The following is a 12015-nucleotide window of genomic DNA, read 5'->3' as shown; positions in this document are numbered from 1 at the left end:
ATATATATATATAATATATATATATATATATATATAATATTATATATATTTTTAATAATTTTGTTATATATTTAAATAATATAAATTAAATAATATTATGTATTGGATTAAGTTTTTCATGTTTGATTTGCCTAATAGTGGTTTTGTCTCTAATTTAATATAATATAATATTTTACTATAAAATTGGATTCAATCCTAAATCTGATTTTTCCCTGTATGTTTGGATTTATTCCCTAATATTTATTATATATATATATGATACAAAATATACATTAAGTGAAAACTAAATACTATAATTTAAACTATATGCATTAAATTAAATTATTAATTAATTTATTTATTTAATAAACATCTAAATAAAATCTTATACACATTAAGTAATTTATATTAAAAACCTTAATGTTAAGTAATATACATGATGTTAGTACAAGCTACAAATATTAGAATTAAAAAATAACTACTGGGGTCGATTTGTTCAACTAAAGCCCTTCAAGGTGGTGCCCCAGCATGGCCATAGTCAAATGACTGAAACAAACAGGGAAGAATGATAAAATGAAAAAAAAAATGTACATGAAAGTACATTGTCTGGCATAAAAAAGTTGAAATATTTCAAGAAGAGACTTATACATAAATCAGGTTGTCCAAAAATACTCACCTTGGGGCTCTTAATACTTGCTCTAACATAAATTAATCGGTCGTTGGCAGTGGCTTGAGCAGTGTTCAAGGTGCTGATATCGGCTAGCGTGGCCTTTAATTTCCGCAGCTGTTCAGAAATTATGCTTTCTATACATCTGTAAATGGGAAGGAAGAAGAAAAGTGTTTTTAGAAAATATGACATTTTGCTCACCATTGTTTATTTGTAAATATTGCCATCATGAAAATGTACATCCAAATACAAATGCTTTACAAACCAGAAAAATCACCATATTTTAACATGTATAAGGAATCCCCTAATTTGGGGGGCTTAAAATTTGGAAAAAAAGGTTTTGTAAGGAATTATAATACTATCCATATATAAGAAACTCCCATATTTCTTAAACCTAATTTTTGATAAAAAAGGGTTCCTTATACATGTTAAAATACAGTAAATCTATAAATTCATAACAGTATCAATGCAGGAATGGTTGTGTGGTTAAGAAGTTTGCTTTGCAACCATGTGATTTCAGGTTCAGTCCCACTGCATGGCAGTAGTGAAGTACAGTATTGGTTGCACACACTATGCCTTCTAGCACACAAATTTTTCAAACCAAAATTTACGGCCAAAAAATATAGGTTGACTTAAACACGAAAACAACTTTGGAGGACCGAAAAATTTCATGTGAAATACAACAGGATTTGGAAAGACAGGAATGATGTCTGAATATTTAAACTGAATGTTTATACTATATACTAAGTCAACTTGTATGATGGGGGGAAAAAAAAAACGATAGCAACACTGTTTGGCTTATGGAGAGATCTGTAAAATTTGTAGCTCATGTAATTAATTGTTCTTTAATTACTACAGTTGCTGAATGAATGCAATGTGTTAACGATTTGAATGAGAAGCAGGAACAGCAGAGGGTGTGAGAGAGTTTTTCAAAATATTAAGTTGCCCATCTCCTACTTCCTATTTCTCCTGGAGACACATGGCCTAGTGGTTAGAGCAGCGGACCCGCAGTCGAGGGATTGTGGGTTCGAATCTCAGACCGGGTGACGTGTGTGTTTATGAGCGACAACACCTAAGCTCCACGTGGCTTCGGCAGAAGGTAATGGTGAACTTCTGCTGACTCTTTCGCCACAACTTTCTCTCACTCTTTCCTCCTGCATCTTGCAGCTCACCTGTGACGGACCGGCGTCCCATCCAGGTGGGGAACCTATATGCTAAGAAACCGGGAAACTGGCCCTTATGAGCCAGGCATGGCTCAAGAAGGAACAAAAAAAAAATCTATTTCTACACTCCTCTCTCTTACAACAAAATGCAGTGATAATAATCAATGATATCAAGACATGATGCACCATGGGAAAATACCATTCAACAACAACAACATCAACAACGCTATACTATACATGCAAAAATAATAACATGGAGGAAAAAAAGACCAAGGTAACTGGAATCATTAACAACAAAAGATAACAGACCATAGAATATATATCTATTTACTGCCCACAAGGGGCTAAACACAGAGAGGACAAAGAAGGACAGACAAAGGGATTAAGTCGATTACATCGACCTCAAGGCGAAACTGGTACTTTATTTATCGACCCTGAAAGGATGAAAGGCAAAGTCGACCTCGGCGGAATTTGAACTCAGAACGTAGTGGCAGACGAAATACTACTAAGCATTTTGCCCGGGGTGCTAATGACTCTGCCAGCTCGCTGCCTTAACGGACCATAGAATATAGTGGAACAAATAATCAATAGCTATTGACTAACAACACCACAAAGTCCAGTCCTTGCAACAGCGTGATAGCTTGTATGCTTAACTCTTTAGAACTCAGATTACTCAAATGTAACACTTATTTATTCACACTGGTTTTGAATTAATCATGTGTTATCTTATAGCCTCAAGATTTTAATGGACGATTATTTGATTTAAAAGAGAGATTGTAAGGTGAGAGGTTGGGCCTGGCTGATTTGAACACAGAGTAAGTAGGATATTTGAGAGCCAGATATGGCTGGTTTAAATGTTAGGAGTTAAATGACCCAAGGAGTTATGCCCGTACAGCACAAGCTGTTGGTAGGGCCTCTTATGCTGGACGGGTCAAAAAATAGAGGCCAGATTCATATAGACCACTTCTTCCCAGAAGCAAAAATGGGTTTGCATAGGCCCAATAGTCCAACCAAGGAAAAAAAACCAAAGTTACAAAAGCATTGAGGACAATTCAAAACTAACAAGATTCGAAAGAGGAAGCAGAAAAGACAGCCCAGAGTTGAAAACAGGGGAGCAAAGTTGCCAATGGAGATCCCTTAGGGAGCAAAGGACTTAAGTAAGTCAGTGACTATGAAATGCACAAGTGTTTTGGATCATATGGCTAAAACCTTGAATACTTGGTGTGTTCCTTGTAGAAAAACAAAACAGAACTGTGAACAAATTTTTAGCAAAATCATAATAATTTTTTCTGTTATAGGCAGAAGAGAAGGCCTGAAATTTAATGGGAAGGTGCTAGGTGACTACACCAACCCCAGTACTCAACTGGTACTTATTTTATCAACACTTGAAAGAATAAAAGGAATCGGTTAATGTTGATGGAATTTGAACTCAGAATGGATAGCTGGAAGAAATGTTACTTAGCATTTTGCCTAGTATGCTGGCAATTCTGCCAGCTAGCTGCCTTTGTAATTTTTGGCACAAGGTCAGCAAATATGCAAGGAGGGGCAAGTTAATTACAATGAACCAGTAATTTACTGGAGTCAATGTATTTTATCAACATCAAAAGTACAAAAGGCAAAGTTGACCTCAGCAGAATTTGAACCCAGGACATAAAGCTAGAAGAAATGCTATTTAGTGTTAGTCCAACATGGTAATGATTCCACCAGCTCACTGCTTTTTAAGTTAATGATTCTAATGATTCCACCAGATTCTACCAGAGTCTAATGATTCCACCAACTCACTGCCTTTAAAGTTAATGATTCTACCAGATTCTACCAGAGTCTAATGATTCCAATAACAAAGGTTTCTAATTTAGTCATAATGCCAACAATTTTGAAGGAAGGGAGTTAGCCAATATCATCAACCCCCATACCAGATTAGGACTCTCTTTGATTGGCCCTGAAAGGGTGAAAAGAAAATTTCATGTTGACAGGTTTACAATTCAGAATTTTAATAAAAGTGGGGGGGGGGACTACACTAACACTAAAAATTCTACCAATCCCATACCAGTAATTATGTCAATATACAGCTTTTATTACATTGATTACTTCAATACGTATGTGTGTGTGTACATGTGTATGTGTTTGTGCTTGTCCCCCACCCCCATGACTGCTTGATAGCTTATGTTTGTTTGTTTATGTCCTAGTAACTTAAGCAGTGTTTGGCAAAAGAGACCAATAGAGTAAGAACCAGGCTTAAAAAATAATTACTGGGATCGGTTTGTTTGATTAAAAACCCTTTGAGGTGGTGCTCCAGTATGGCCACAGTCCAATGACTGAAACAAGTAAGAACACAGGGAAAAAAAACAGTCAAAAAAATGTAAGAAAATATATAAAACATTTGCAAAGTTGTTGTTGTCGCCGTTTAACAGGAGCCGCCAGGCTGGAGCCTACATCACACTTCTGTGTCTGTTTTTGGCAGGCAGGGAAGTAAATATCACTACTACTGCTGCTACAACTCCTCTTCCTTCTCCTCCAACTACAGCTATTACTGGTTGTAGCACTATTTCTACCTTCATCACTACCACAGCATGAACAATCGCTAATACTACTGCTAATACTACTGCTACTATCATTGTTGCATCAACTACTACAACTATTGGTGGTGCTACTGCTACCACTACCATCACCATCACCATCAATGCCACTACTACCACTACTACTAATTATGATACACTGTCTGCATTTGAATTGTACAGCCTCATTTGATTTCACTCCTGTGTATCAATAGTATTCACTGGGGGTTCCGGGAAAGCAAGGGAACCTCTCTGTCGTTGCTTCACCTGTAAGAAATAGTAGCCAAATCTTTGATCATAAGGCTGGCTGGTCAATCAGCAGGGGCTGGCCAATCAGCAGGGGCTGGTCAATCAGCAAGGGCTGGCCAATCAGCAGGGGCTGGTCAATCAGCAGGAGCTGGCCAATCAGCAGGGGCTGGTCAATCAGCAGGAGCTGGCCAATCAGCAGGGGCTGGTCAATCAGCAGGGGCTGGCCAATCAGCAGGGGCTGGTCAATCAGCAGGGGCTGGTCAATCAGCAGGGGCTGGTCTGAGGCTTAACAACAATTTCTAGAGTGAAATTTGGTTTCTAAACACATGCAGTACTGCTGTTTATTGCCATGCTGCATGCAAGTCTACAAAGAATTGAACTCCATTCCAGAACTAAGGTCTACACAGAACAGAACTCCACTTCTGTCCGACTCAAGAACTAAACTCTGCAGAAATCAGAACTTGCCATCTGGTAAGATTGAACACAAGCCCCTCATAATTCCTTTACCCCATTTGACCATGCTGAGTTAATTAACACTATCATGCAAAACAAATTAACTAATTAATATAAAGAGACTACATCAATAACAACCACAACAAGTTGCATAATATCATATACAAAAGATGAATTTATAAAGGGATGATGAAGAGGGGAAAATGATAAAAATGAAATAAGGATGAAAATTTGATGGAATTTTCGTGTTAAGCAAAAGGAAATCTAGAGTTATGTCCCTTATAGATTTTTTCTCTCGTGTGTGTTGCTAGTATTCACCAAGCTACTAGGGTAACTTCTTAATGGTCACCAGACCTGCAAGAAATAGCAGCCAAATTTCCCTTAAATCACACCATACCATCTATTAAAAAACAACAACAACAACAAAGAGAGGACACATTAGATAATGTAGTCCAAGATATCCTTAAAGAAGATAGGATGTTCATGGCTGGAATGTCTTTGACCACGTGTCTACTGGATCAAGGTTGACCTGGTACTAAACAACACCAACAACAAAAACAGTCAAATCTGTAGCCCTTTCTATCTTAATATAATACAAAGAACACATTAGATAATCCAGTCCAAAACAGCCCTAAAAACGACATGATGGGTAATGTCTTTGATTGTGCAAATATATGACTGAGTTGAAGGCAATGAGCTGGCAGAATGATTAGCACGCCGGGCAAAATGCTTAGCGGTATTTCATCTTGTCTTTACATTCTGAGTTCAAATTCCACTGAGGTCGACTTTGCCTTTCATCCTTTTGGGGTCAATAAATTAAGTACCAGTTGTGTACTGGGGTTGATCTAATCAACTGGCCCTCTCCCCAAAAATTTCAGGCTTTGTGCCTAGAGTAGAAAAGAATATATGACTGACTCGAAGGCAGACAGCTGGCAGAAACGTTAGCATGCCGGGCGAAATGCTTAGCGGTATTTCGTCTGCCGTTACATTCTGAGTTCAAATTCTGCCAAGGTCGACTTCACCTCTCATCCTTTCGGGGTTGATAGATTAAGTACCAGTTACGCACTGGGGGTCGATGTAATCGACTTAATCCCTTTGTCTGTCCTTGTTTGTCCCATCTGTGTTTAGCCCCTTGTGGGTAGTAAAGAGATAAGAAACGTTAGCACACCGGGCAAAGTGTTTAGCGGTATTTCGTCTATCTTTACGTTCTGAGTTCAAATTCCGCTGAGGTCAACTTCACATTTCATCCTTTGGGGGTCAATAAATTAAGTACCAGTTGTGTACTGGAGTTGATCTAATCAACTGCCCTGCCCCACCAAAAAATTTCAGGCCTTGTGCCTAGAGTAGGAAAGTACGACTGAGTAATGTTACCCAGACAAGGGGTACTTGTTAATACTTAAGGTACTATTTATTTGATCTTCATGTAAAAGAATTTCAGAATGGTTGGCCAGAAAGAAAACAGAAAATAGAGACAAATACAAACCAGGGATTTTATAGAACATAATGCAATTGAAAATATTTGGAAGGAAAAAATGGAACAACAAGAAAACAACTGCATCTCATAAACAGAGAAAAAGATATTAAAAATAAATGAGTAAAATTATATAAACTACAACTATGATATTAAGAACGATGAGAAATGGGTAGAAAAGGTTTTGGAACTTCACACAGCATTTTTCTTTTACTTTTTTTTAATTTTTTAATTTTTCTTTTTTTTTTTAGATAGAAATAAGGAGGTTAGCTGAAACATGTCCAAAAGTTATTCCGCAGACAAAAAGAGATCGCTCACGTTTGGAAATGCCACCTTAAATTGTTGGCTACATTAGAAAAATCTGCCCCTTGTGGTTGGCTACAATACCTACTCAAAGAAAAACAAAAACAAACAAAAAAGACGAAAAGAAAAAACAAAGACAGAAAAAAAGCAACAAAAAATAGAACTGATCTGCCCAGTCAAAATCCTGCATTATTCACAGAACACACTTTTTCATTATTAGACAATTTTTGATACAATATCTTTTAAATTCCAAATTTAACAAAATAATAACAATAATAATAATAATCATAATTCTTCTACAAGGCCTGAAATTTGTGGGGGGCGAGGAGGCTAGTCGATTACATCGACCCCGGTGCGTAACTGGTACTTAATTTATCAGCCCCAAAAGACGAAGGGCAAAGTTGACTTTGGCGGAATTTGAACTTGGGACGTAGTGACAAAATAACTCTAAGCATTTCGCCCAGCGTGCTAATGAATCTGCCACATCACCACCTTAATAATAATAATAATAATAATGGTTTCAAATTTTGCCACAAGGGCAGCCATTTATGGGGAGGGGAAATGTTGATTACATTGACCCCAGTGTTTCACAGGCACTTAATTTATCAGCATAAGGATGAAGAGCAAGGAGGAAGGAGGTGGAGAGGAGGGGGAGAAGAAGAAGAAGAAGAAGAAGAAGAATTCTTTCAATTGTGTGTGCACGCATACATGCGTGCCCTCATCTAGACATCATGTGATGGTTGTTAATGAGTGCCACTGACATGCAAGCAATACTGTTTCACGTATTCTGTGGGAAGCATTGTCTGGCACTGGGGGGAATGTCATCTGGCTTGGAAACAGGTGAGGTTTAGTGACAAGAAAGGGAATCTGGCTGAAGGTAATCTTCCTCATTAAACTTCACCTGATCCAAGCAAGCATGAAAAAGTGGATATTAAATGATGATGATGGTGATGAAGAAGAAGAAGAAGAAGAAGAAGAAGAAGAAGAAGAAGAAGAAGAAGAAGAAGAAGAAGAAGAAAGAAGAAAGAAAGAAAGAAAGAAAGAAAGAAAGAAAGAAAAGAAAAGAAAGAAAGGAGAAAACCACAGATTAGCACCTTAGAAAATGGGGAGTGAACAACACATCAGACAATAGTAGTCCTTGATACACTAAGACAATAATAACAGCCATGGTAAGAACACCTTTGATCACAGGTCTACTGTGTCACAGCTGATCCAGGGGCTAAGCAACAATAACAACACAATAAAAGAAGGCAAAAAAAAAACAAAAAAGCAAACTAACAAACAAACAACAAAAAGTTTTGTATGTGAGATGAGAAGATGAAACGTGAAGTAAAAACTGTAGAGAATTCAGATTGCTACAAGAAGACTTTTCAGAACTTACTGAGATTGTTTGGGCACTTGCTGGAGAGATTCTTGTGCTTGCATTTTCTTGTTGGTTCGCAGAAGACAGGGAACGAAAATGATTGCCAATCCATTGGCAGACATCTTGTTACTGTCTTCATGTTGGGCCACACTTTTTTGGAAAAAAAAAAAATGTGAAGAACAAAATATTAATTAAATTTCATTCAATATTTCCCGAAAAATGATAATTACTTTTTTAAAACCACACAGATGAGAAAATCATTTTTATGCCACCCTTTTGGAAAAGGTGCCAGTCTAACAAAGGAAAAATATTTACAGTTTAACAAATCACCAATTTTATAGTGCTCCCACCACTTGCACCAGCAATTTCTGCTGCTCTGTGGTATCTATTTACAGCAGTAAACTCTACTATTCTACAATAACTACTTACAACTGTAACCTCTACCACTCACTCGATGGTAACTACCGACATCAGAGTGGATTCAATTGATGAGGGTTTAGTATTGTCGTGAGTAAACTGTAGCTTGCAAAGACTTTCAAAATGGCATGTCTAATAAAAAATTGCCTTCATTTTTTTTTTTGGTTTTTAGTAGTTTCGCTTGACTAATGATGATCCAAGTTTCAAGGGGCTCACTTCTCGAAAAAGCTTGACCATGTCTGGTTTAGTTGTTGGAAACTGATACAATGTAGGGAAAGTGTACCTGGAAAATATTTGGTACTTACTTTCACCAACTCGGTTCATAGCACACTTGATACACTAACATGTGGTACATGCCCCATGCGTTTGTAGCCACCAGGCCACATGCTTATCAGGTACATATACACCTGGTACATTGATACGTCACACACAGATACCTGACACGTACATATTACATACACATCTGGTGTGTATATTTGCTGGGATATACACACCTGAGGCATACACACAAATCTAAAAATAAATACACGTACATATTACATACACACCTCGTGTATATTTGCTGGGATATACACACCTGAGATATACACACAAATCTAAAAATATATACACTTTATGCATACACGTATATGGTTATCATTTTCATCCATTGGAGCAACAGGGACCATATAGTCATCCTGAAGGAGCATCTGGTCAGCTAGTCCTGACTGATGACTTGCAGCCTCCCTCTTTCGAATGTGACCACCTTCAATTCAGTCCCAAGACCAGGTGAAGATGACTGGAATTAAGATGAGTCCAGTGGATGACCAAGATGTCTTAAATGTCACATTTTGCTCTCTGCACCCCACAATGCATTGCTGCAGCCACCTTCTGTTCCCCTGAGCTATGATGGTTTCTTTCCACAGAGCCCGCTAGATCCAGTCTTCACCCACATAGGCAAGCAAGAGATAATATGCCAATTAACCCGTTGCTGAGACCTTGATAGGTGCTATTGCTCTGGGTCAGTGTGAACTTGAGGATAATAGTAGCTAAGAAGTGGTAGCATACTCCTCAAAATTCTGGAACTTCCGAACCAGGGGTGCCCCAGCATGGCCGCAGCTGAAACATTTTTAAGGATTTAAGGATTTTTTACTTGATGCAGTTTAAAGTCATATTCAGGACTTCCATATAGAGTATGTATATGCACACCTTGTATATGCATACCTGGTACATATGAACATATGAATGGACCTGCTGTATGCATACATAGTAATGCATATATTAATACAGACATATAAAACATAGAATATGCGTACACATGATACATACCTATCTTACACACACACACACACACACACACACTTGGTACAGACACAGATGTTGCTTTAGAATCAAATGGAAGTGAAATAAACCATTCTTTCCTTACCGGGCAAGATGGAATATGAGACGTTCAAATAAATGGTAGTTAGATTTGGGAAGACGTTCTGTAACTGCATACAAAGCTTGGATGGCCTCTACCGACTCTTTGATTTCTGAAGAGAATAACATGAGATAGTGTTAGGGGGGAGAGAGAGAGTGAGACAGAGAAAGAGGTACACAGACAAGCAGACATACTAACAGAAAATGTCGAAATTTTAGTAAATGTACATTTTTGAATAGATAATAAATGTCTTAAATTGATGATTGGTCGTTAAGGTGGAAGAGTGTATGATTGAAAGAAGTGGCATCCAGTACTACTTTAGAGTAGAGTGGATAAAAGGTAATGAGAAACTAAGTGAAATTTGAACTCTGAACACAGGTGTAAACTAAAAAGAGCCAAGCAGCATTGAGTTTTTTTTCTTGTATGTATGTATGTATGTGACCATTCAATATGTGATCGCGTGTGTATCGTTGGCGATTTTCTTTCTCCGTCTTTCCTTCCTTAGATCTTTCCTTTTCCTATGTTTCCGACAAAGAACTCCGCTCAAAACATTAAATCCTCCTTCTTTCTTTCCTTTCCTGAGCGTCCAATAACACTATACTTATTCCATGTCCTCGTGTTGTTGTGTTTTCATGTTCGGATTAACTATGTATGTATGTATGGATGGATGGATGGATAGATGAATAGATAGATAGATAGATAGATAGAGTTTGTCTATTTGCGAATCAATTACCTGAGGCTTGAATGAAATCATCATAAAGATCGTATGTTAAAAGGGGTTCTGGAAGCTCGCGGAAGAAACACTTCAACGTCGTGGTGAGTACGTGAATTGGATATTCATCTAAGTCTACATTTTCAATACCTGGAAGAAGAATGGAACCAATTAAATGGCGTACACTAACAACTCTGCCAGATCAATGTCTTAATAATGATAATAATAATAATAATAATAATAATAATAATAATAATAATAATAATAACAACAACAAGAGCACTCAGAGATTGCAAACCTCTGCCAAGGTAACACCAATGTCCTTTCAATGATTAGTCGGAGATGATTTTTTAAATGAGAATATCTGAAATAAACTCAACTGCTCTCACAAACGAGAATACTAAAAGTGAACCCGACTGCTCTCAGAAATTAAGTAAAAAAAACGGGAAAAATAATCCAGAATCCTTGTCTGGAATTGAATCGATCCCAAAATCTAATCAGTGCTTGTCAGTCACGAGGCCAAACATCCCTGAAAGTTTCATCCGAATCTATCCAGTGGTTCTTGAGATATCTTGTCCACGGACGAACAAACACAATTGAAAGCAGTACCGGCACCTTTGCTAAGGCAGAGGCAATAATAATAATAATAATAATAATAATAATAATAATAATAATAATAATAATAATAATAATAACAACAACAAGAGCACTCAGAGATTGCAAACCTCTGCCAAGGTAACACCAATGTCCTTTCAATGATTAGTCGGAGATGATTTTTTAATGAGAATATCTGAAATAAACTCAACTGCTCTCACAAACGAGAATACTAAAAGTGAACCCGACTGCTCTCAGAAATTAAGTAAAAAAAACGGGAAAAATAATCCAGAATCCTTGTCTGGAATTGAATCGATCCCAAAATCTAATCAGTGCTTGTCAGTCACGAGGCCAAACATCCCTGAAAGTTTCATCCGAATCTATCCAGTGGTTCTTGAGATATCTTGTCCACGGACGAACAAACACAATTGAAAGCAGTACCGGCACCTTTGCTAAGGCAGAGGCAATAATAATAATAATATAATAATAATAATAATAATAATAATAATAATAATAACAATAATAACAATAATAATAATTCTTTCTACAATAGGCACAAGTGATGAGGATAAAGAGAGTACACTGATTTGATTAAATAGACCCTAATACTCAACCAGTATTTTATTTTATTAAACACCAAAAGGATTAACGGTAAAGCTGACTTCAGATGGATTTCAGTTGTAATTAATA

General features: G+C 37.1%; 1 protein-coding gene across 20 annotated transcripts in view; it reads right to left on the bottom strand.

The window, feature by feature from the left end:
* Positions 1 to 12015, bottom strand: part of LOC115218076 (unconventional myosin-IXAa) — a 446542-nt gene that overhangs the window by 9242 nt on the left and 425285 nt on the right. For all 20 annotated transcript variants that reach the window (XM_036507998.1, XM_036508006.1, XM_036507996.1 and 17 more), the window contains 4 exons: positions 10753 to 10881; positions 10026 to 10131; positions 8222 to 8353; positions 656 to 791 (listed from right to left, as the gene is read on the bottom strand). In XM_036507998.1, the coding sequence (XP_036363891.1) occupies positions 656 to 791; positions 8222 to 8353; positions 10026 to 10131; positions 10753 to 10881 (503 nt within the window). The remainder of the gene's footprint in view (positions 1 to 655; positions 792 to 8221; positions 8354 to 10025; positions 10132 to 10752; positions 10882 to 12015) is intronic.

The sequence above is a fragment of the Octopus sinensis genome, linkage group LG12 (assembly GCF_006345805.1).
Source record: "Octopus sinensis linkage group LG12, ASM634580v1, whole genome shotgun sequence".
NCBI classification, from domain to species: domain Eukaryota; kingdom Metazoa; phylum Mollusca; class Cephalopoda; order Octopoda; family Octopodidae; genus Octopus; species Octopus sinensis.
The sequence above is the reverse complement of the archived record's forward strand: the minus strand, read 5'-3'. Positions and strand labels throughout refer to the sequence as shown.